At 46.8% G+C, this 25,956-nt stretch overlaps 1 protein-coding gene across 1 annotated transcript in view; it reads left to right on the top strand.

The window, feature by feature from the left end:
* Window positions 1-25,956, top strand: part of LOC105305395 (IQ and AAA domain-containing protein 1-like) — a 61,012-nt gene that overhangs the window by 25,385 nt on the left and 9,671 nt on the right. The window contains exons 6-8 of the mRNA XM_011379990.2: window positions 16,675-16,880; window positions 22,516-22,574; window positions 22,959-23,010. Of these exons, the coding sequence (XP_011378292.2) occupies window positions 16,675-16,880; window positions 22,516-22,574; window positions 22,959-23,010 (317 nt within the window). The remainder of the gene's footprint in view (window positions 1-16,674; window positions 16,881-22,515; window positions 22,575-22,958; window positions 23,011-25,956) is intronic.

Raw genomic sequence — 25,956 nt, 5'->3', positions numbered from 1 at the left:
AGTGATCGGTGACTGAAGACGATGGAGTCACCTGTGTGACACAGACGCTTGCCCCGGGGGATCCGGAGACAGTGGGGCACGTCCGTTCACGGGTCTCTGGGAGAATCCGTGGACCACGCCACATGCGGAAACAGGCTCTGGGTCGCGCGCCGGATGCCGTCCCCGTCGATGCCGGCGTGCACGTGAATTTATTAGTGTGCGGTTGTGCGAATGGGTTTGCGCCGATAGAGCCGCCTTTTTGGGGTGATTGTAGTGATTACTGAATCGGTTAGTTATCTCCTGCTGGGTGACAGTGTTCCCGCAGACCCGGCGGCTCACACATACACGTTTGTTCTTCTGGTCCCCGTGGGCCGGGAGTCTGGGCACGTCTTAGCGGGGTCTTCTGGCCGGGGTCCCACAGGCTGCAGCCCGGATGTCGGCTGGGGCTGGGGTCTCGTCTGAGGCTCCGTGTGGGAAGGGTCGGCGTGCAGGCTCATGTGGCCACCGACGGGACTCAGCTCTGGTGGCCATCAGATGGAAGGGCTGTTTTCGCTCAGCTTCGGGCCGTAGACGCCTCTCCATGTGGCGACGTGGTTCGCCAGAGCCAACGAGGGAACGAGTGGATGCTTAGGATCCCCTGTGGTGACCGCGGGAGTGGCCTGTTCAGGTTGGTTAGAAGCAAGTCACAGGGCCCAGCCACACTCAGGTGACAGGAGCGCAGGCGGGCGTGAGCGCCAGGAGGTGAGGAGAGTTGGGACTCTCGGGTCCTGTGCAAGGTCATTTCCCTCTGTCACCTGCATCGCCAAACCCCAGGCCATCGAAGAGGACCCTCTGCCTAGCCCCTGCTGGGCGAGGGGCGCGTTCCCGCACTGAGTTAGAGGCGCTGGGGCGAGCCACATCGCTTGGCGCCCCGTGTCTCATGCCCAGATAAATATATTGAAATGGTGACATTGATAAATACAACGACGGGGACTTTGAACATACTAATCGCATACAGAGCTCTGGTGAGGCCGGTCAAGAACAGAAGGAAAGAAAACACAAATGCTCTGTACGTAACCACAGATGCTCACTGACAGGTTTACAGAATATTAGATAATATGAATTACTCTGGTAATAAGTTAGAAAATATTGAACCCAGGTTATCTAGGGAAGTATACGTATCAAAACTGAGCAAAGAGGTCCAATACCTGCATAACCAGCCCCCGTGGCGAATGCTGAGGTTTTCAAAGTCCCTGTGTTATTTTGGGTCCAGTGAGAAGCAGGTACCAAGAAGTAAAAAAGTAAACGCAGTTTATACTTTTTTACCAATTAATGGATATGGTGTGATTACTGAATCGGTTAGTTATCTCCTGCTGGGTGACAGTGTTCCCGCAGACCCGGCGGCTCACACATACACGTTTGTTCTTCTGGTCCCTGTGGGCCGGGAGTCTGGGCACGTCTTAGCGGGGTCTTCTGGCCGGGGTCCCACAGGCTGCAGCCCGGATGTCGGCTGGGGCTGGGGTCTTGTCTGAGGCTCCGTGTGGGAAGGGTCGGCGTGCAGGCTCGTGTGGCCACCGACGGGACTCAGCTCTGGTGGCCATCAGATGGAAGGGCTGTTTTCGCTCAGCTTCAGGCCGTACATGCCTCTCCATGTGGCGACGTGGTTCGCCAGAGCCAACGAGGGAACGAGTGGATGCTTAGGATCCCCTGCGGTGACCGCGGGAGTGGCCTGTTCAGGTTGGTTAGAAGCAAGTCACAGGGCCCAGCCACACTCAGGTGACAGGAGCGCAGGCGGGCGTGAGCGCCAGGAGGTGAGGAGAGTTGGGACTCCCGGGTCCTGTGCAAGGTCATTTCCCTCTGTCACCTGCATCGCCAAACCCCAGGCCTTCGAGGAGGACCCTCTGCCTAGCCCCTCCTGGGCGAGGGGCGCGTTCCCGCACTGAGTTAGAGGCGCTGGGGCGAGCCACATCGCTTGGCGCCCCGTGTCTCATGCCCAGATAAATATATTGAAATGGTGACATTGATAAATACAACGACGGGGACTTTGAACATACTAATCGCATACAGAGCTCTGGTGAGGCCGGTCAAGAACAGAAGGAAAGAAAACACAAATGCTCTGTACGTAACCACAGATGCTCACTGACAGGTTTACAGAATATTAGATAATATGAATTACTCTGGTAATAAGTTAGAAAATATTGAACGGAGGTTATCTAGGGAAGTATACGTATCAAAACTGAGCAAAGAGGTCCAATACCTGCATAACCAGCCCCCGTGGCGAATGCTGAGGTTTTCAAAGTCCCTGTGTTATTTTGGGTCCAGTGAGAAGCAGGTACCAAGAAGTGAAAAAGCAAATGCAGTTTATACTTTTTTACCAATTAATGGTTATGGTTCCTTTCATATTATTATTTTCTTTTTGCGTTTGTTACATTTTCGAGTATCGCGCGCCCATTCTTACTTTTAGAGAAAAGAAATCTCATGAGCTCCAGCCTGTGGCTGACGCGGAGCAGAGCGGAAGGCCCTGTGGGTCCCTTTGCTCTGTGGTCGGCCATAAACGCGACTGTCTAAGCCGCATTTCCTTATGTCTTGTATACAAATATTAAAATTTCCTTTCTGAGATTTTAGGGCTTAAATTAAAATATCTTATCAGTGATATTATTAATATCAGAAAAAACCATAATTTACTCCCACATTCAGGGTTTTGCTGTGTAATTGTCACCGACTTCACAATGGCATATTCTGAAACAGTCCGTTCCAGAGTCCTTACGTTGTCCTCCGGCCCCGCACCCCGGCATCCCCAAGGCTTCCGTGCACCGCCTCTGTTATCAGCACGGATTTGAAAGTGCGAATTCTTTTGCTTGGTGAAGGAAGTCGCCCGCACGTCCCAGACACTTGCAAGAGCGTGGTTTCCTGGTGAAGGGCAGCGTGTCACTGCGCACGCGTTTACAAAGTCTCAGTTGTGACATCCAGGCTTTATTGTCTTTAAAAAATGATAAATCATGCCAGAGTGGCAAATACGATTTTAAAAATACCTTAACTTTACCACCTAGTTTCTTGATTTCCTTTCCCTTTGATCTTTGAATTTCAAAAATAAGTCAACATTTATTTTGGGATTCGAAAATCCCTGGGGATGCCGGCCCATCTTTTATTTTCTGTTTGTTTAGTCACACTATGAGAATCAAGTGAGTGAGCGATCTCTGCCAGCTGTCACAGATTTTTATAATTTAAAAAAAAAAATGACTGGGTGGAATATTATGCAGTCATAAAAAAGAAGCAAATCCTGACACAGGCCACGACATGGATGAACTTTGAGGGCATCGTGCTAAGTAAAATAAGCCAGTCGCAAAAAGACAAACACTGTGAATCTGTTTCTGTGCGGTATCTAAAGTAGGCAGACTCAGAAACAAGGTAGAACGGTAGTCCCCAGGGCTGGGGGGGAAAGAGATAGGGAGTTGTTCAGTGCGGACAGAGTTTTAGTTTTACAAAATGAAAAAGTTCTCCAGATCCGTCACACGACAGTGTGAATATACTTAATACTAAGCGAAATACTTAAAAATGGCTAAGATAGTAAATTTTATGTTATATGTTTTTCGCCACAGTTTCTTAAAAATTTACTGGAACATTGACATGTATACCGAAATGGTTCTACATAAATCATGATTATTCACGAATAACCCAAAAAAGATAAATTAAAAACTAAACGAGGTACAATATTTCATTGAATCTAAGATGTTATCGATCGTAAAATACATCATGATTTTTATTTGCCATTAAAGAAAAATTGTTTAGTCAAATAAACCAAAACATCCTTCATTATAATACACAGCCATCCTTAATTTTAGAAATGTTAAATTGTAAAAAAAGATGCATCTAAGAATTGGTGAAATAGGGCGAGTTGTGTCTGCCTTATGCAACAAAAAAAAAAAAAAGATTTTGCAAGTTATAATTATTGACAAGAGTGTTACGCAATGCTTGTTCTCATGCATGAGTTAAATCAATTCAGCCTCTCTGAACGACCGTTGGCAGGCTGCAACAAGACCGTTAAAATACTTACGTCCTTCACCACCAATTCTATCTTAAGGAAGTCATCAGAAATTGAGATTTATGTGCGTGGAAGTTTTCTCGTGCTGTTTTTAATCATGAAAATTGGAAGTAGCTATGCTAGTGTTCTAGAACAGAGATATAGTTAGTTAGATAATTGGTGACGGGCCTGCATTAATGTGGTAATTGCCAACATTGAAAACATATATTCGTGACTAATTTACGATGACATGACAATGCTCAAAGTGAAAATACAGGAGTTAGAACTGTACATAACTATGTTTCAACTAAACATGAATACACACATTCATGCACATACAAAAGAAAGAAGGGAAATGTACCGAATTCAAATAGTGTTCATTTTTTTAATGTGGGACTTTGGAAGATTTTTTTTTGTCTATACTTGTCTATATTTTCCCAAATGCTTAAATGTTACTTCATTAGCTGGGGAAAAAAATTACACATTTAAAAATAAAAGCAGATGGCCATAGAATATTACCATTTTTTTTTCCTCCTACGATCCACGGATCGTTTGTTGGCTACGTCATGTGGATAGGTCGTGACGTGACACTGTGTCTCGGTTCCGCCCTTAAGGGGCACACAGGCATATGATGTAACGATGAAAACAACAGTCACCTCCAGTCTTCTACTTTAAATATCAAACTCGCAGGCAGCAGATCCACTGAAAATGGTCTAAGCGTAACGGGAAAGTCTACATCAGCAGCGATTTCGATTCAACAGATTCCTTACGACTCCACCTGCGTTCACTGAGCATCTAGTCTGTTCACACGCCAGGAGCTTAGGGACCAGCCAGATGGCATTTCTTCATCCTGGGGTCTTAGTATCTTACATCGATACCACAGGAAGATAAAATTACATGTTTCTGACTATGATTTTTCTGTTTTACTTTGTAGTTTATATCTGCTCAGCTCACTTTTTTTTTTTTAAGTCTATTTTCAGCAATACAGAATTTGGATAGTATGGTGAGCAGTTTGTCTGTTTTTTATTAAATGTGACTTTCTCCAGTTTGCTTTTCTTTTTTTTTTGGTACGTCTCCTCTCGATATTCACGTGTTATTGAAATTTTACGCTGTTGAGAAATATATGGATTCAATTTATAAAGAATGATATCTTGTGTTTACTGACTGATAACCATAAAAATAAATTACCCAAGTCTAAGAAATGTTTTCGGTCTAATATATTTTTCACTCTATCACTAATTAAGATATTGTTCGCTCATTTTAAGTTTTCATTTTTCCTTTAATTCATGTTGTCGTATCACGCCCGTGTAGAAACCACTGACTTATCTGATCAGAACTGAGCTTGTGTCTTTATTGGAAGCCTGGCACATTTCCAGGGGTGACTGGTGAGTCACTGAAACCAGAATTAGAGCAAGAAACATCATTATGCCTTTAATTCCTGACCAAATGTTTTTCTTGCCATTGTCATATAAATTTTTTCGATATTGCCATTTTAAATATTTATATTCTAAAATCTACAAAGGAAAATAAACAGCACTCTAAAAATTCATGTGCAGTCATTTTAATTGGCACAGCCAACGGAGTGGATCAAGGAAGGAAACTTAATGAATGTAATACATTTCCTTCCGCGGGTCCTTCGAAATAATGTGTCCTGCAGTCATGACCATCATATATTTTATGTTACCCCGAAGCTATCAATGTTTGCATTATAATGAACAGTGGGGGGGAGGGTGCTTATTAAAGAGAAAGAACTGTCACGTTGAAATGCATCAACCGAATCCTCGAAGCACCATAAAACCCTGCTCACTTTCAAATCCTGACATGAAACAAGCTTCATGCCAGATTATTCTTTGGTCAGTAAATTAGACTTCTTTCTTATTAAGCGAATACCCAAAACCGAGTAGGAGCTTGGGCACCCAGCGAGCACTGCCTTCCGGGCCGCATTTGGGAAGGCGGTGTGCAGTGTCCTGCGCTTCCGTGCCCTCGGTCAGCATGTTCACGGGGAGTGGCCATCCAAGCCACAATGAGCAAAGAATCAAAATGAAACGCTCTTTAATGATCACATTTTAGTTTCAGCCAAAACCATGTCATCCAACTCGGTCATGCGTATTATTCATTATATTCGTCTTTAAATGACATTTGATTGTTTCTAGATATAAGTTTATTCTCAAAAAGACGAATTTACCACTGTTTACGGGGTTTCGTTTTGCTTTGCTTTAGTTTTGTTAATATATTTTAAATACAAAAGAGCCGTTCCGTGAGTGTCCCGGGGGAGGTGGCATCCTGCAAAGGCGTGCCTGTCTCAACGCACGGGCTCTTTGAAGGCTTTGCTCCGCCTTGTTGAGGAAGAAGCAGGTGCCCAGGGGCCAGCCGGGAATGTGTGCCCATCTACCATGTGGGCAGCGGGGGGACTTCGAGCCACATACCTCCCCTCTCTCTGAGCCTCAGTTTCTTCTTCGTAAGAGCAGAATAGGGCTACCGATTTTGCAGAGCTGTGAGAAGGACTTCCAGGAACGATGGCTGATGTTGATCATGTTGGAACATTACAGGACGTTGTCATGACAACCGAATGATTTCCTACCATGGAAAACTATCAAGCATGATCAACTTTTCTGTAACAAAACACGAAATATTTCAAAGTCAGTTGTAGCATAAAACGTGCAGGCCACACTGATTTCAAAATGTGTCCTATTTGGGCCTTTATTATTTGCTGCTGAGATTCATTAGCCGTGGTGTTGGAGCAGCAGGTCTGAGTCTAATGTGCAGCTGCCTCATCCAGTGGCACGGGGAGGGCTGTTAAGGTGGCAGGTGCTGCCCGCACACACGCACACTGCGTGCGCTGTGCCAGAGGGCGTTTGCATACCGGGATAAGCGGTGATCCCGGCACAGGTGTGTGTGACAGGCCCTTAGGCTCAGCAAGGAGGCCAGGGCTCCACTGATGACACTGAATAATCTCTGCGGTTTCAAAAGTCCACTGCAAGCGGTTTGGGGGGAAAAAAGGAAAAGTTACCATTTTCTTTTGCATTATTTGGGTTTTTACAATCCAGTGACTTGGGAACCTTTAGTTTAATTTTAAGTTGTTTTTATTATTGTGATTGTCCTGTTTGTTCCTTGTGCCAGGTCTCCAGGTCATCAGAAATTAAGTGATTAGTGGTTACCAGGAGATGTAGGGGAGGGGGGGAGGTAGATGGGATAAAAAAAAATTTTTTTCTTAAAAAAAAAGAGATTAAACGATGAAAAGAATTCTTTTCCTTATCCTCCCTTTTGTCTCCTGGTCCCAGTATTTTTACTCCACATCTTAAGGCAGGAAATTTGTCTGATTTATCTCAGATTAAGGCCCAGTACAAAGTCCTCTAAGTGGTTGAGACCATGAACTCTGGAGCCAGCCCAGGTTCAGATTCTGGCTTCGCCGTTTACTTGCTGTGTGAACTTGTCTGGTAACCTGACTTCTCGGTGCCGTGATGTCCACGTATGCAAAATGGAGATCGTCATCACGCTTTGCTCACAGAGTTAAGTTTTAAAGAAACCGATCTCTGCAAAGCGTTTCAAATAGCGTCTGACGAATCGCACGCAGTAAGCACCCGAGAAGCGTTAGCTGTTATTTTTCTTCCAGTGGCTTCTAATCCTGGGCTTAGATGTTCGCACCATTCATTCACGATTCAGAAATGCTTATTAAATGGCCATTTTTACCCATCGAGAAGAGCCGGGATCAAAAAGGTTAATGGCACAATGCTAGCAAGGTGCAGAAAAACAGTCTGCCGTGCCCTGCTGTGAGGAGAGGCAGCCGGGCAGCCTCTTTGCGAGGCAGAGCAGCAACATCATGTAAAATCACAAACGCGTGCTTTTTAGAAGGTGCGATCAATAGTACCCGTTAAAAACCGTTTCCAGACAAAATGGTTTCAGTCAGAAGAAGCCCGCCGATGGAGAGAAACAGCAAAGCAGAGTCCAGAAACGGACGCCTCAGTGCCAGGACCAGCCTGCCACTCCGGCCGTGCGACCCCGGACGGGCGCCTCGACCTCTCTGTGCCTCAGTTTGCTCATGTATAAAAAGCAAATAATAACGGCACCTACGCCTCGGGCTACTATGAGGAATAAGTTAGTAAGTATTTGTAAACCGCTTGAAATAGTGCCTCGCAAACTGGAAGTGCCATCGAAGGGTTTATTTTAAAGCATTTTCAAAGAAAGGACACACAAGTAGCAGGCTAAGCTTCCACCGCTAATCAATTATAAGCTCAACGAGACTGTGTTCCAGCCCCTGTCCCAATTAAGTGCATTTTAAAACCACTGAAATATTTTTAGAAATTAGTCTGAATGGAGTTGAAAATTTGGTGTTCTTTAGTGGTTTTTCACCCACTAAAACTGTGGCATCCTAAAATAAAGACTTGTGAGCGTAGACAGAACCACCGGCTCTGAGTCTCCACATGATCTTTCCTCCACTTCTGCTGGCTTCGTCTTTATGAGGAGGTGGATTTGGATAAACACAGATCTATAAATGCAGATATATCACTCTGAAATGAAATGATGAAACAAAATGGCTTACTCTCATAAACTAACAGACACACGATCTTAAAATGGACCCACTCAGGGGCAGTTCACCCACAGCGTGGGGCATTCATTTCATGGGCAGGATCAGCGAGGCAGGTGACCTGGCCGGACGAGCTGAGGGTGATGGCCTCCCGATGCACGCGCTGCCTTCAGGGGGCGGCCGGGGCTAATTAATCTCTGCCACCAAGGACGGCAAGGGACCCCACAGGGTGGTCATTAGATGCTCGCCTCCCCCTTGCTGCTGGCTTCGCCTTCAGGGACAGCCACGCACGGCGAAGAAACCGAACCCCCCACGAGGACGACAAAGTCACCCTCGTTAAATCACTTATTTGCAAGTGTATTTGTGACTGATAAATTGAACAGATTTCCATGTGGACAAATGCCCATTTTATCTCACTAATTTGAACATGGATTTTTAAAGACAAAGCCCATGAAACATTAGATAAGCATTTTAAGTTAATGGACCACAGAGTCCTATTTCCCCACAAACCCGGGAAGCATCATCTTATGTCCTGTTTTTACAGCAACATCAATTATTAATATGTATATTTTTGCTGACAGAGGACCTCGCCATAGACGTAGGTTTCGTTATCTAGTTCCGGGTCATTAGCTGTAGAAAGCTTGTAAATATAATGGTTTATTCACATGGGAAGCCTTCATTAAGATGCATTATTCTACAGCTGATGTATTTCAATATATTGTATATTATCGTGTTCTCTATTTCCCCTTAATATTCGTAATTTATTTCTAAATGAGTTGCTGTTTATGCGGTGAGTTCACAAATTTGAATTCCATGTGACCAAAGTTGCTAAAAAGGAAAAGACATTTTAGCCCAAAGGAGAAACTGCTCATTAATGTACGACCATAATGTACGATGACCTTTAAATTCAGAAGCAACTGGAGAAGGAAGCTCCAAATGGCCCCAAATGTGTTTTCGTCAAAGAAAGTCTATATCGAGAAGCACGCGTGAGGACACACGTGTTAACAGGACAGGAGGAACACAGAGCCGAAGCAGTCGGGGAGCCCCGCAGCGGCTTCTTCCTTAACGCAGATGACTTGGGGAAGTCATCTAGCTGTGAGCCCCAGTGTCCTCGCCTGCTCAGTGGGATGTCACGTCCTCGTTTCCACCTCAAAGATGGGTGCGCACATGAGTGAAGCACTCTAGCGAAGGAGCGTGGGGACAGAGGACCGCGTCAGCGGGGTTATGGTGAGATCCCAGTCTGACCTGAGAGATTTCTCTGTCTCACTCAAAGATGGTGGAAGCATTAGGACTCTAGCTGCGCTCTTCATACCCCCTTATTGATGGACACAAATCACAGTCACCTACTCATGACTTCGTTTTTAGGGATAACGGGAAAGGTCCAGCGCAAATGTGGTTCGTGTGTGTACATCTACAAAAGACGTTTGCGACAAATCACCGTAAGAAGCAGGACCACGTGGGGGCTTGCCCAAGAAGGGAGCCGCCATGCCAACGCCCGACTTCCGGGCGATTTTACGCATAATCGGGAGACGAAGACATTCGGGCCCTTCGTAATAGAGATCCATTTCAGCACATTCATGAAAAGGATGGTCTTTAACAGAGTTCTTGGAGAGATTAGATAAAATTCCGTATCTAAAGAATTGTTAACTTCATTTCATCCATTTAAAATGTAAACATTAGGAATGAAAAACATTACCTGGGAGATTTAAAAACTGGATACTTTTTTAAGTGATTAAATAAAGGAAATGCCTACCTCATTATTTGGCCGCCGAATACATGCTATAAAGCCATGCCTTTGAGCACCTGTAGGGTGGGGCGATTTTCTATTTATTTATTTATTTTTTTGAGAAAAAGTAAGATTTCTTGAAAGTATATTTTAGAAGGAGACTGGCCTCTAAGGAAAGCTCATCTCCTAAATGTGGAAGTTAAGAGTTAGGAGCGTAGGCCCCGGAGGGAGGGGTGGGTTTCCAGCCAGGAACGCGGTAACTGGCCAGGTGACTCAGAGTTCGTCTTTAATGTCGCTCTTGAAAGTCATTCTATAGTTCTCATTCTAGATTCGCTTTTAAAGGAGTTTTCGGGGGGTTTTTCCCTAACATAAAAGTCATGTGGTCTCTTTGTTCTGAACTGGGGCAGTTGGCTTTCCTCGGTCTTTCTGATGCGCGTGTAAAACCATCACGTCCGATTTTCTTTTCATCTTCTTCATTTGACTTTATGTCGTTAAGTGGGCGCTGCCTTCTAACAGCATCTGGATTGTGGATTCAAGTTGAGAAATCACTCCCAGGGTTTCCTAGGTGTTTCTTGGAGATCGTGTGTGTGTGTCTGTGTGTGTATTAGTGTGTGTGTGACATGCTTGTTACATTTCACTGCTTCGTCCATTTGGAACTTATTTTAGCATACGACATGAATTGAGTCAGATGATCTTTTTATTCCAAGTAATCGATTTAAATTCAGAGTTTTGCCAATGTCTTTTGTAAATAAGGCCTCGAGTTTTGTCATATACTTGTTTCGCAGCTTTTGAAATAGACTTCAATGCTCTCCTCTTATCCTTGGAATTTTCTGCACGAGGCAGCTCCCTGCCATTCCTGGGCTCCGTCCCGCTCCGTGTCGATGCAGCTGGTGCCATCACGCTGGCCACCACAGCAGGGGTGCTCTGAGCTCTCGCTCGGTGCCAGGCCTCACACAGGGCTTTACGGAGAGGGTCCCATTATTCAATCTTCACAGCCCAACGCTGCTCCCGGCATAAGGAGGAGGGAACGAGGCGTTAAGGGAGTCAGTGCCCGTAGGAACTCACAGAGGTGGCAAGTGGCTGAGGCGACGCTTAACCCCAGGCGTTCGGCCCCGACATCCCAGGGCATGGCTTCGGCTCAGATACTCTAGGACCTGTTTCCTGCCTCTGCCATTTGCCGGCTGTGTGAATTTGGGAACGTCAACTAGCCGTTTGGCTCCACATCCTTATGCGATGATACTGCCTGGCTGGATCGCCGTGCGGGTTAAGAGGTGGTTTCTGTAGCGTGAGCGTGCACAGTGGGGGCTCAGGAAGTGATACCTGCATCATCTTCTTTGATTCCTTTTTTTTTAAACAACTGCTCCCCCTCCCCTTGCCTCTTTCTCCTCTTCCTCCCACTTTCTCATCATTATTTTAGGCTTTGTAGACCGTGCAGTCTCTGTGACAGCTAGGCAACGTCGTCATGGTAGCATGAAAATAGACACAGATGGTATGTAAATGAATGGGCACAGCTATGTTCCAATAAAACTTTATTTACAAAAACATCCAGTGACTCAGTTTTGACTGGTCGGCTGTAGGTTACAAGACTCTTCTCTAGAGCAGTTCGTATTTCCTCAAACCTGAGTAATTATCAGAATCGTCTGAAGATTTTCCAGAACTGCTAGTTTCCCGGTTCCTCCTCACACACAGGATGGAACTGGGAATCTGTATTTTTTTAAAACCACTTCAGAATTTTGAGGGGGAAAAAAGGAGAACTTGTAGAAAATAACTCACTAGTATATTTGAGGATATGTTGCCTCTCAAAAAAAAAAAAAATTCTCCAAAGGGACTACTAAAAACAAAAAAGAACAAATATAAAATTAGGGAAAAATCTGGGAAAATTAAAAATCAAAATGGCAAACCAAATGATAACCTCCTTAAATTTATAAATAAATTCAGATAATAAATGGACATAACCGAGAGCCAAATCAGTCCTAGGAGATAAAACTAAAGAAAACTATAACCTATTACAAATAGGTAAAGGGGAGATGGAAAATGCGAAAACGGTGGTCTGGCATTTATCTAATATTTGTTACCAGAGAGAAATGAAGAAAAAGAATAGAAGGGAAAATTGCAGAGGAAAAGACAAAATTCTTTATATTTAATGAACCCATCAAAGGGAGAACACGATGAATGAAGAAGCGCCCACACCTAGACACATTTCAGTGAACTTTCAAAACTCCAAGCGTGAGTCATGATAAGAGTGTAACGGCCCATCTACAAAGGAACAACGATAAATTTGTCAGCTAGTCCCTGGCAGCTCTGAATGTTAAAAGTATCCTCGAGGGTAGCCACCCCACTGCCATGCAAGTGGGAGGGGCCAAAGGAAGACATTTTAGAAATGAAAGTACTTAGAATATGTGTGGGTGACCGTATCCACTCTGAAAGCTACACTCAAGGGCATGCTTCAGCAAAATGAAAACTGAATGCAAGACGAAGAGTAAACAGAGAAGCCAGAGCAGCTCCTGGTTAGATTTAAATAGTTACCGATTGAAAAAATTAATCTCAATCTGTGATTATAGAGTGAAAGTTTGGGAGAAGAAGAGCGAATGCAGGCAGAGGTCCTAGACTTGCTCACAGGAACTGCGTAGGTGCTGATCGATTCTAGACGAAGTTAGAAATATGGGTGTTGACATGTTGAATTTTTAAGAATAACTGGCGGATTAAAAATAAGATCCGTAATTTCTAAACCACTACACGTCAAGAACGCACAAAGCTCACTCCATAAACCCAATAAAAAGTAGGAAAAGAAGACTTCTTGCCATCTTATGCTTTTTAGCTAGAAAACATAAACTGGCAGGATTAGCTCTAAGTATTTTATCCCTGTAAATGAATGAATTTCTCTTTTCTATAATTCTCAGATTGCATCTTTTTTTAATCTAGTTACGTGCTGTTGATGAGAGAGAAACTTCAAAACATATTGATGCTGAAAACTTTTAAGGAACGGAACAGCTGGGTCCGGGAGTTTTGGCTGACTGGGCGGGGTGGGCGCACGGTTATCTGGCTTTCTGGATGGTGGGGTGCCAGTGCCATCCTGTTCCGGAGGGGGATGGAGAGAAAGTCTGTTCCCAGCGGGGAGGCCACAGCTCTCTTCCTCTGCTTAGCTCTCGACCCTCCGGAGGCCACGCAGGCGGCGTTGTTCAAGGGTCCCCTGGAGTTTTTCCTACCCCTTCACGCCATCGATTGTCTCCTTTGCTGGGCAGACGTTTCTAACTTTGACGTCATCTCACAGGTCTGTTTTCGCTTTTGTCGCCTATGCTTTTGGTATCGCATCCAAAAAGTTGTTTCTAAGGCCAACGCCGAGGAGCTTCGGCCGCTTTCCTTTGGCACTGCGATGGTTTCCGGTCTCGCCGTGAAGTCTTTAACCTGTGTCGATTTGCTGTTCGTATGTGGTGTGAGATAAGGGGCCCATTTCATCCTCCTGCAGGTGGGTATCCAGTTTTCCCAACGTCTACTGGAGAGACTCGCCTTTTCCAATAGTCACGTTCTCGGATTGGGGAAATAGGAAGCAACCGAGGAGGCAGTGACTTGAAGTCGTTTAGATCATGTACGTGTAAAACAAACACGCACACAGTGATGGAGGTTTTTCGAAGCGGCACAGGAGCTGACTCTCAAGGACCAGAACTGGGACAATCTGAACAGCGAAATAGTCAAGTAGCATTGGATTATAACCCAAAGTGAAAAAGAAATATCCACGCGTCCGTACTGCTGAAAAGAAATGATTTAATCAATTAATAAGTGTGGGAGAAGAGACAAATCTTCTGTACAGAAGAATTCCATATAATTTTCAGTTCTCCTCAAAGAAGAGAGCCTGACTCCCCACTCCTTAAAGGGGGCCATGCGTAGCGACTTCCTTCCAAAGAGGACAGTGTGGGGCGGGGGCTGGGGACAGGGACCTTAGAGGGGGAAACCCGACAGATACCACTTAAGCCAGGTGACGGGTCAACGCTGCAGTCATGTCGCTGACAGGTACACGATAATCCAGGCTACGACGTGAGGAACACGGCACTCTACCTCTGCGATCTTCCTGCCAGTCACCCGCGACCCCAGGCTAAGCGTTACCAGACAGAGCCGTGTGTCAGTAGAATTGGTTTCCTTTATCAACCTGCGTGTTCTATTTTTATGCATTTGAAGACATTATTTTGAGAAATCCGTAGGCTTCACCCGACTGACAAGGTCCCTGGGGCACAAACCCAGGCTGGGAGCCAGCGAGGTGGATGCGGGTGTTGGGATCGCTCGTCCTCCAACTCGCCCCTCCCCGTCACCCGCAGCCACGTTCTCTCTCCCCTTCAGTGGCACGACTTACCCTGTCCCCGTTTCCGAGAAGAGGAGATTCCTTTTATGCTTCGGATTCGACAAAAGTCTTGTGAGGTCAGCTTTGCCCCAGATTCTGAGGGCTCTCTGACCATCCCATACCACATAGCCTCCGTGGGAAGGAAGGTTCCCAGAAGGTGGGCTGTGGGCAGGGTGCAGGTGACCAGAGGTGCAGATGAGTGACGGGAGGACTTTCTAGGACAACTGGGTTCTGGTCTTGGCTGTGCCCAGTGCTGTGCTGGTGATGCTGAACCCTGGCTGGCTTGAGGGAAAACGTATGTATATATCATTTCATTGATGTAAAAATGTGTACACACGATTTACAAATCACGAAATAGGCAATACTCTGTTGCAAATTTCACGTAGCCTGTCGATTCTCACAAAACACTTTCCTTGAGTTTTACTGAATTCTTGTATCTGTCGTCAGCCTGTGGGTGCAACGATAAATAAATGTAGTTCTCATATGAGTATTGATCGATATTTTCATTTGCATTATTGAATAGGATGGAAAGTGTACGCCAGGACGTCACTCAGTCATCATTTTCTAAGGCCGGGCAGTCCTTTGCTGAATCAGTTACAGCTTTTAATACTAGAACATTTCCTCAATGTTTTGTGCTAGTCACAATGTAACTGATATAGACATAGCGCATTTTTATGTTTATTTGCATTATTATTTTCTGCCACTTCCTTAAGTCTATACAGTCAAACCCCAACAATACATGGAGCCCTGACTTACAGCATTTGCTAATGTGCATGGTGTAAACATTCCCACCGTAGCCAACTTCAAGCTACTACCCCAAGTAAACACAGTGGGGAAGATACACACAGTCGCACACCATCACGTGACATTTTCAACGCTGAGATACACCGGACTCACGCGATGTCAGGAGCACAGGTGATAGTAACATCCAGTAAAAACAGCTGGGAAGCAGTGAGCTTTTCGTATTGATCATCTTTAGTTTTCTTATAATTTAATTATAAGTTTATATAGTTTAGCATTCTAAGACGGCTGTGTTTAAAAACCAGCTCGCGCCATTCCTGAAAATTTATCAGTTGGCTCTCATAAGTCATTATGGGCTGAGTCCAGCTCATAAAAATCCGCTGAATTTGCCTTTTATTTATTTACTAGATGACCCGGGCTGAATCCCTGCGCTCCCTGGAGCTCAGGATTCCTACCTGTGACGGGGAACTGTCACCCCTTCCTGTGACGGGGAACTGTCACCCCTACCTGTGACGGGGAACTGTCACTCCTTCCTGTGACGGGGAACTGTCTTCCCGCTCGCAAAGCTGTGATTCCCAGCACCGCAAGCCACATTCGCGTTTCCTCTCTCCAAGCCCCTATTAGTTCTTTCTGTCCAAACCCACAACGTAGCACTTTTATAGACGATCTGACATCGTTCCCTGCTCTGTCGTGCATTGCTCTTTCCCAGCTGCGTTTCTCGGGGATTTTAAAGAAAAGGAATTCCGACTCAACATTATTTCATGTTTTCGCTTGCCGGATGCAGTCGGTTGGCAGTCGACCGCCAGACATTTGCCGACGTGCCGATCTGCGGATTTTGAGGGCGATCACCCTAACGATAAGACAGATCTCACAGCGACTGCCTCGAGTCAGCTGTGCATTTCCTTCTTCAGAGGTCTTTAACAATAGATGTTTGCAGAGCTGATTTGGGTGTCGTCTTTCTTGAAACGAGAGCACTTGAACTTTTCACCAGCTCTTAACTTGCTTCAAATACTTTCTTACATTATAGTCTTTGTCCTCCCAGTAACCAAGAATGTTGGGGAAAGGTTTACTTTCTGTCTGATCTTTTTTAAAGGTTTACTGAAAATGCATTTTTCAAGCAAACTTACACACCCCTACCGCCCAGATTCTGGGAAACGGTGTGGAGTGAACCCCGTCTTCCCCTCCCCGCACGCCCCGCTGTTGTGGTGAGTCACATTTTCAGATTTTCCTGATTCTTGTGTTCTTCATGAGGTTCTTACCCGCCTTTGGTAAGACTCCAAGGAAGATGGCGACGTAATTCATTAGCGCTTACTGTTTTTCACCAGCTGCGTGTCCTTTGTAACCTCTAACCTTTGGGCTCATCTTTCCAGAATCCACCTCCTCTGTTCGATGAAGTCAGTGCCACGATAATCCAGGCTGAAAAGGTGACCTGCCTGCGGAACGAGGTGCAGATAAAGCACGAGGAAGACTACAAAGAAGCCATGGTTACCATCAAGGGAGACCTCAAGGTGGTGGAAGGCCCGGACATGAAGGAGAACCTGCAGGACCAGATCCGGCACTGGTTCATCGAGTGCAGGTGAGTGCGCATGCGTGCAGGTGCCCCCCACCCCAGCCCCCTGTGTGTGTGCGCGCCCGGAAGCTCATCCCTACGGACTCACGAGGCTTTCCGGCTTCATTTTAGAAAAGTGAAATGTCGGGGCCAAGAATTGAGGACATACCTCTTTGAAAAATGCGATCCATATAATGCATCTCTGACCCCCTGAAATTGAACAGCGGGCCTCCCCGGTCCTCCTCCAGGCCGTTTGCACGACGATTAAGGAAACGGACTGGAGGCTGGCTTCCCGAGAAATAGCCGTGTGGCCTCGAGCAAGTGGTTTAATGTCTCATGGGTCAGTTTTCTCAGCTGCGACAGAGGACACGACTCATAGCACTTCACAAGGATGCCAGGAAACGCAGAGTTCGTGCCTGTGTGCTAGGCCATTATCACTCTACTTTATTTATCGTGACCATCTCCTCGTTCACGTGCCCCCTCCCCAGCACGACTGACAAGTCCCGTTCAGACGCGACGCGGGGTGCTGTGAACAGCGGTGCCCAAACCCCGCGCGTTTGCGAGAATCGAGCCAGCTCCTGGCATGGCCGCCCATCCTCCTCGTCCGATTACTGTCGTGTCTGGAGGACACAGACTCGGGATGGTTTTGCGTGATCGGGAGAATTTAGGTAGAAAGGCGTGTTTCCAGTGACCTGTCTTCTGATTAAATTGCGTCGGTTGTAATGAAAACCTTGATTTTCACAGTTAATGAAGATGAACTGGGTTCATGAGCTTTTATTATCCGGAAGTTTCCTCCCTGTCCACAGCACTTCAGAGAACAGGTGTCCACAGATGTATTTCCTCTAAGTGACGGGATTCTTACATGTTAAGATCCAGTTTATTTTTAGGTGACAAAACTAAGTTGAAAGCTCTGTGTACAATTAAAATCCCAAATATATGCATACATACACATGCGTATGTACCTGTGTATTTATACACACGTCTGACTCTTTATATGTTTCCGTGTGCCTGGAAAATCTCTGGAAGGGACACTGGAAACACACAGCTATGTCTGGGACCTAGACGAGGGACGTCACCTTTCATTTATACTCTTCCGTACTTTCCAAGTCTTTTTTTTTCCCCAATAAGTATTATTCCTATAGTAAAAAGCCTAGTTAAAAATATTTTAGAAGGAAGACAAGCAATGAATGTGGGATCGTCCAAAATAAACATTTTAAAACACCCAAAATTTTAAAAAGTAGACCAATGCAACGCCCGCGTGGCACTCTGGGAAATCGTCTTTTCGTTGTGGGCTAGGGAGCCGTGGGAGTTGCCCACCAGAGGTGCTGGGGGTGGGGGTGGATCATGGGAGACCTCTGCGGGCCCTGATGACACCGGGGAGCGCCCCTCCCCCTCCGCGCCCCCCTGGTTCCCTTTGAAGACCCGCCCCGGCTGGCCAGTCCCTGGGGCTGTGACCTGCCCGTTCCAGGCCCAGTCAGAGCGGCTCCCACGGGCCTGCTGCATGTGAGTCACGGAGACGAGGCGCTTCCTCTTTATGAAGTAGCGAAAGGTCGAGGGCGACTTTATCCTCATAATTGGGTTACGTTTATCTGATCGACTTTGATAAAAATCCTTTTCTCGTTGTTGTTTTTGCTTTTTTAAATCAAAGACAAATAAAAAGCAAATATTGTCTTTTGAAACATGAAATATGAGCGGTCCTCAGGCTAAATTCCAGGAGGGCACACAATGACAACTTAAGAAATTTCTAGAAGTTATGATTCACATACACTCCCACAGTTAGAATGCTTATTCTTAGCTCATTATTTAATTAATACTTACAGTTACCAAAAGGAGTTATAGTAGGTTTTGGGGTTTTGTTTTTGTTTTGTTTTCTTTAGGATTTGTTTTTCTTTAAGCCAATTTTTAATTATTTTAAAGGAATTTTTTTACTGATGTTAAAGGTAACATTTGCTCATTATAGAAAATTTGTGAGATAGAGGAGTTTAAAGAAGGCAATTAAAGTTATAATTTTAGTATACGGAGATAACTATTATTAAATTTTTTGCTAAATTTTATTTCAGTCTTTTTTATCATATATATTTTGATTACGTTTTTATGTATCCTTTCTCAAATTTTTAAAAATTTAACATTGGATTTTCCCATGTCCTGAAAATATTTTCCAAAAGAGGTTTTTAATGGTCACTTAACATTCTATCGCACGGAAGCACTAGTTAACGAATTTATTAACTCTTTAAGCTTTTGTCATATTCACAAGAGAAAAATTCTATCTTAACAATCTTTTAATTTGTATTTATTTTATTAATGTGTGTGTGGGGGGGGGGTGGAAGAATCTTTTGTATTTTTGTCAATAGCATTTCTTCTGGGGACTGCCCTGTCATTTATCTGCTTCCCTTTGTAATGTCTTTTTTGAAGTGCTCTCCAAAATGTTACCGGGATGTATTACTGATACTAAAGCTTTTTTGACATATTATTGCAGAAATTTCTTCCCAGTTGTCACTGGCCTTTTATTTTTTTAACTGGCCTGTAAGAATGCTAGAAAGAGAGGAAAAAAAACAAAAAAACAGGAGAGAAATAAAACGGTTATTAAGAACCCACTGCCCGGTTGCTGCTGCTGCTGGCCACACCCCGGCTGGCCCTGGGCCCCGGGTCCCCTGCTCCAAGCCTCGTCCAGGCCACCTGCGAGAGACAGTAACAGCCTCTGCAGCCATGGAGACTGAATGAGCACGCAAGTAAAAGACGGGCCTTCGAGCTTTTTGCTGAGCTTATGAATTTTATAAGTATTTTTCTTCTTTTAAATAAGACTTTCTCCAAATGTCTTTTTCTGTTATTGTTAAGTGTATGCTTTTATATAATTTGCGCCGTTACCTAACCAAACTCTCGAGTTAGTTCTAATGGTTTTTCCGTTGATTCTCTGGGACGTTCTTGGATGTATAGTCATGGTGGAGACGTAGCTACCACTTCCTGCCCGTCCAGTAGTCACACTCTCATGTCTCAAAGGGACACCAGGCTGTCAGCGAGTGTCACCTTTACACCCTCCTGTTTGCCTGTGCTTCACACTTATGCTCCCAGGGCCTAGCATCTTCTGGAGAGTGTGACACTTGTGTTTATTGTCCTATAGAAAGGTGAACTGTTTGAAATAGCTACTTTTGCCAAATATTGCAGCCTTAGAAATGCGATTTCAGTTGCGGGAGCTTCGTTTGTCCTTCAGGCACCAATGTCCTCCCCTTGACGTCGGTCCCTCTGATACGCCTGGACCCCCGCCTCGGAGGCGGGACTCATTGCCCAGAGCTCAGCGCGGCCTCCCTCGGAATTAGAACCATGTGGCGACTGGATACGTTAGGGGCGCATTAACTTAAAACAACAATAATAGCTAACATTTATTGAGCACCTACTCGGTGCCAGGAATTCTAAGTGCTTTACACAGTAACTAACGTAACCCTTGGATCGGTTTGCTGTGGCTGCCGTAACAAGTGACCACAAACTTGGTGGCTTACACCAATGGAGGTTCATTTTCTCACAGTTCTGGAATCAGGGTGTCAGCAGGACGGCAGCCCCCCGACGAGCTCTAGAGGAGAGACGGGGCCTCGCCTCTTCGGGCTCCTGGAGGCCGCCGGCGTTCCTTGGCTTGTGGCCACATCAGTCCAAAATCTACCTCTGTGGTCAAATGGCCTCCCCGCTGCCTTCTGTGTGTATCACATGTCCCTCTGTACTTCTCTCATGCGGACACTCGTGACGGCATTTAGGGCCGTCATAATCCGGGATGATCTCTGTCTCACGGTCCCTAATTTAATTGCCTTTGCGAAGAGCCTTTTTCCATATAAGGTGATATTAACAGGCTCCGGGGGGCAAGACCCCGTATTCGGGGGCTGTTCTTCAGCCTGCCACACCCTGGCAATAACCCAGCGGTGAGCACTGTCCCCCCTCACCCACCGATGGCATCTCTGGTCAAAGCCACAGCGCCCGGGTGCGCATTGCTCGGGACCAACGCTGCCTGGTCAGGCTTTCTGAGGTGGTGGAGAGGGTCTCGAGTCACAACGTCCAGCAGAGCGGCCACCTACCACACTTGCCTGCTGGGCACTTAAAAGCGGGTGGGGCCGCTGAAGAGCTGGTTTTGTTTTTTGGTTTTTGTTTGTAATGAATTTAAATTTAAGTTTTGATAGCCACATGTCGTCGGTGGCTACCATATTGGATGGTGCCATCATGGGGACACTGGTTTTTAAAAAATATCTTGCTTCACTGGCTATTTCTTTTGACTTAGGACCTGTCATAAACTGTCACTTAAGTTATAAGATCCGTCAACAAGCGTCATATTAAAGCATCATCAAGGGGTCTTGGAAGTGACCTCCCCTCCAATCCCTGAGGGTGACGAGGGGCACCCCAAAGCCCAGGGGCGCCTCCCCACAGCCAGTCTGTGGGCCTGTGGGTCCTTGCCCCTGGACAGGCACCGGTACCTTCCTTGTGTCCCTCACGGTCAGAGCCACCGAGTGCCTGTCAGCTCCGGAAACCAGGGCTGACCCCAGGCCTTCGGGTCTTCGCAAAGTGTCCTGTCAGGCAGCACTGCCATCCTCCCAACCCCCTATGTTTTGTTACTTAACTTGTCAGAACTATGCCTGACGTCCAGAGAAAGAGACACCCCCAAAGAAGGCGACAACTCTGGGACTGGCCTGTGGCGTTCCCCGTCCCGCAGGCTGCTCTTAGTCCATGTCATCGTCAGGAAGCTGAAGTCGATGTGAATTAAGGAGTTTTATCCCATTTTTTCAGCCAACATGGAATCCATCAGAAGTGATGACGAAGAGGAAGCCTTGGGGTTGGGGGCCTTTACCCTTCGCAGGCGGGCCTGGCTGGGAATTAAAATGCTACCGCCTTTTAATCTTGTGATGGCACCTATTATGTTAGCCATAATTAAAAAAACATTACACATGCCACCTACACACACGCACGCGTGTGCACCCCCCCCACACACACCCCCCACACACGCAGGAGGAGAGCCAGGCTGCCTGGGTTCACACCCCTTCTCTAGCAGTTGCTGTGTGACCTTGGACGGGTTACTTAGCCTCTCTGTGCTCCCACTGCCTCATCTTAAAATGAGGATACTAACAGCATCTCCCTCAAGGCAGATGACAGATTAATACCTGTGAAGCCCTTGGAACAGTGTGTGGCACATGCTACAGCTCCGGTGACGCGTGTGCAGGAAGGCCGTCACGTTCTCAGACATGCAGTTTGCAGTTTTTATTCCTGGGTCTGGGGTCTTTTATTCACATCTGTAGGTGTCTTAAAAATGCTGCCTGGCCCAGTCATGGGAGGGACTGGCTGGTGGCCGGGGGCGGGGGGCTGTGAGGGGCGGGTAGAGCTGACCGGATAATAACAGGGTAGGCAGACAGCAAGCAGGCGCTGCGCAATGTGGTTCTAGCCCCAAGCGGGGGGCGGGACGGGGCGGGGCGGGGTGTCTACATGTTGCCTGCGAGCGTGCATTCTTTCTAGAAGTCTCGGAATGCTTTGTTGTGCCGTTGTTTTTCATTTTAAAAATTAAGATGTAACTTAAATGCTGCAGAATTCATTCTTTTGTGTCCAGTTTGGCGAGTTGGGCTTTGTCATTTTAAGGTACGCGGACTTGGGGAGACCTACAGACCCCTCGTCTCACCCTTCCCCCTCCCCCGCCCAGTTTATGCCAGGTTAGGAATCCAGGGGTTCACGCCGGAGAGCACCAGAACTCATCCGCAGGTGGGCAGAGCGACCGGACCCACCGGCCAGGGGGCCCCAGGCAGCCAGCAGAGATGCGCCGAGGGCGGGCGGTGTGTTCGGAGTGAGGCGGAACGTCAGTTACGGTCATCCTGGGGAAGCGAGCGTCTGGTCCTCACACGGGAGCTGGTGCGGGCCTGTCTCTCTTTGTCGAATCATTGTTTGGTGTGTGTGCGTTAAGAACACTTACCACGGGGTCCACCCTCTTGGCACATGACTATGCAGACAATAGTGTTATTAGCCACGGGCTCATGCCGTGTGGTCAGTCTCCAGGACTATGGTCTGTACAACTGACACTTCGTACCCTGTGAATAGTCCCTCCCTGCTGGCCCCTCCCTGGTCGCCCTGTCGGCCACCGTTCTACAGTCTGCTTCTACGAGGATGACCGCTGGATTCTCCGGATAAGCGGAACCACGCGGTATCTGTCCCCTGTGTCTGGCTTATTTCTCTGAGCGTATAGTCCTCTGGGTTCATCCACGTTGTCACACATTTCAGGATTTCCTCCTTCTCATGGCTGGATAATATTCCGCGTGTGCACACACCACATTTTCTTTATCCGCATATCTGTCGGCAGACGTGGACGTCTTTTCTACATCTTCGCTGTCGTGAAGGGTGGCGCAGTGAACGCGGGTGTGTGGAGGAGAAACCTCTCTTCCTCTTCGTGTTTCTCCGTTACTCACACCTGGAGCGGTTCTCTGTGACACCAGCTAATTCAGCGCCCTGTTGACACTGCCTAGAGATAGGCCACGTGGCCCCCAACTTCAGATGCCAATCACAAACGCCAGGCTGTCACCTCTCCTCCCGATTGGCTGTAGATCAGGGTTCCCATGACAACCCCCTTGGGTTTGATCATTTGCTACAGCGGCTCACATGGCGAGGCGTGTGGGAAGGGGTGTGGGCCCCCACGCCCTCTCCAGGCATCACCCCCCCACACAGCTGTCCCACACCTCCACGTGTTCACCAGCCAGGAAGCCCTCGGAACCGTACTTTGGGGCTCTTTCTGGAGGCTTCCTCACGTAGTCATGGTTGGTTTCCGTGACTTCCATTTTTGAGCATTAACTCAATTTCCACCCCATCCCCCTGCGAGGAGGAGGGCGGGGTCGAAATCTCCTAGCCTCGAACCGTGGCTCAGTCTCTCTGGTGACCACCCCCATCTGGCAGCCCACCAAGCACCAAGCCTCACCTCGATAGAGCCGAAGACACTCCTGTCACCGGGAGTTCCAAGGGTTTTAGGAGCTCTGCCAGGAGCCAGGGCAGAGACCAACAGATATTTTTTCTGTTATTTTAAAGTGCGCATTTAACTCTTCAAGGTCCTGACTTCCTTTCCTTTGGGTAAATGCCCAGCAGTGGAATTGCCTGATGGCGGGTAGCTCCGTTTGACATTTTTTGAGGAACCTCCACGCTGTTTTCCATAACTGCTGTGGCAGTTCACACTCCCGCCCCCAGTGCACAGGTCCCTCTTCGTCACGCCCTCGGCCCCGGGGGCCGCGGGAACGGCTGTCCTAACAGGTGCACGGTGCCGTCTCCCTGTGGCTTTGATTTGCATTTCCCCGATGATTAGTGATTTGAACATCTTTTCACATGCCCTTGTCCGTTCGTATGTCTTTGGAGAGACGTCTCTTCAGTTCCTTTGCCCACGTCTTTAATCGGGTTATTATTGCTTCGTTTTGTCTGTTTTTGCCGCAGAGTTGTGGGAGTCCCTTATATGTTTTGGATGTGGACCCTTTATCGTGTACGTGGTTTGCCAATCCGCTCTCCCATTCTATGCATCGCCTTTTCATTTTTTTTGTTTCTTTTGCTTTTCGGAAGCTTTGTCGTTGGATGGAGTCCCACTTGTCTGTTTTTGCTGTCGTTGCCTGTGTTTTTGGTGCAGAGTTTGCATTTTTAACAAGCTCTCGGGGGCTGCTGACGCCCCTGGTCCCGAGATCGAACTTCGAGCCACCTCGGGCTCGAGGCACCGCCACCCTCTGCACACCCTCCAGGGGAGTGGGCAAGTGGAGGGCGTCACCGTGAGGAGTGGCAGAACACCATGGAATAAGCAAAACCCGCTGTTATCCCCAACATGTGGAAGCACCCTCATCGACTGACTCCGCTGAGGTCACATTAACTGGGAAAGTCAGATGACCTCGGAGCCACTTCCTATATGGTACCGAATACTCTGGGACAGAGGACAGACCGTTCCTTGGATGCAGAGCCTTTTGGTTTGTCTTGGGACACTCCTAATTTCTGTGTCACCGGGCGACATATGTCAACACGTATGTGTCGCATTAGACACACAGAGATGATCATGCCTCCGTGTTTCATGAATGTGTATTTCCCACTTGATCGAATGAGGTCCGAGAATCTGCAGAATTAACCTCATGCCCTAAAGTTGCCCTTTTCTGTAATTCACTCTGTTGCCGTTCATAAAAGATGCCTTATTTTTGAAAGTAGCACATGAGAGATGAGTTTAAAACGTACACGTGTGCGTGTGTCGCTAACTTACCCTTTTCCTCCTCTGCTTTCCTGCACTTTCTGGACTCGAGTTAGAAAGGGGGGTGACTCACCCCTTTAAGTCAGGAAGTTGGTGGGTGAGCGACGCCTGGAGTTTTGAACTATGGGTCCATGAAGAGAAACGGATGGTGGCCTACCGAACGGAAAAACATCTTTGCATTCCTTCTTAAAGTGAGGCTCTTGCCTGGGTATTAATTTTTCTATGCAAATTAATTTTCTACTAATTTCTATGAATTTCTCTATACAAATAAATAAGGCAGAAAGGTTAAAATAATGCACACGTATCATATTCTCCACAGAAGAGTAACCAAAATCCAAATAGTCAGCTATGTGCGTAATCAGTAATGCAGTGTTCCTTTTAATAAAACAAAAGTGAGCACGGGTTATGCGGAGCGGTTCCTGCGGGAGCCAAGCCTGAGCAGAGACCGTGCTTCGAAATCAAGAAGGAAGCGTCTGTCCTGAGTGGTAACTGCCGTAACGCCCCACTAATAAGGAGCGACGTCCGCGAATAAACCGCGTAGCGTGGTGTGCCACCGAGACATGCGCCTCCTCTCCTTTGAGAAACGATGCGCCCCTCAGTTTCCCCAAGACCCGGGTAATTAAGTCCATGTGCAGCCAATTGCCTTTATTGAGTGTAAGTGAATTTATAGGCAGCAAGTGACACTTTTGGAGGCTTCTGTGCAGTGGCACAAGCTGCTCTCTTTAGAATGCAAGAGAAATTTATGAGCCTGCTGACATTAATGGAGGCAGCTGAATGACTTGGGGGGTATGGCCGGAAACCCCTGCATCCATATATTTTTTCATACTTGATGAAACGCAGATAAATCTGTGTCCTAGGAGTCTGAAACGGTGGGACCCACCGAAGCTCGGT

Source organism: Pteropus vampyrus, unplaced genomic scaffold (assembly GCF_000151845.1).
Source record: "Pteropus vampyrus isolate Shadow unplaced genomic scaffold, Pvam_2.0 Scaffold381, whole genome shotgun sequence".
NCBI classification, from domain to species: Eukaryota; Metazoa; Chordata; class Mammalia; order Chiroptera; family Pteropodidae; genus Pteropus; species Pteropus vampyrus.
The sequence above is the reverse complement of the archived record's forward strand: the minus strand, read 5'-3'. Positions and strand labels throughout refer to the sequence as shown.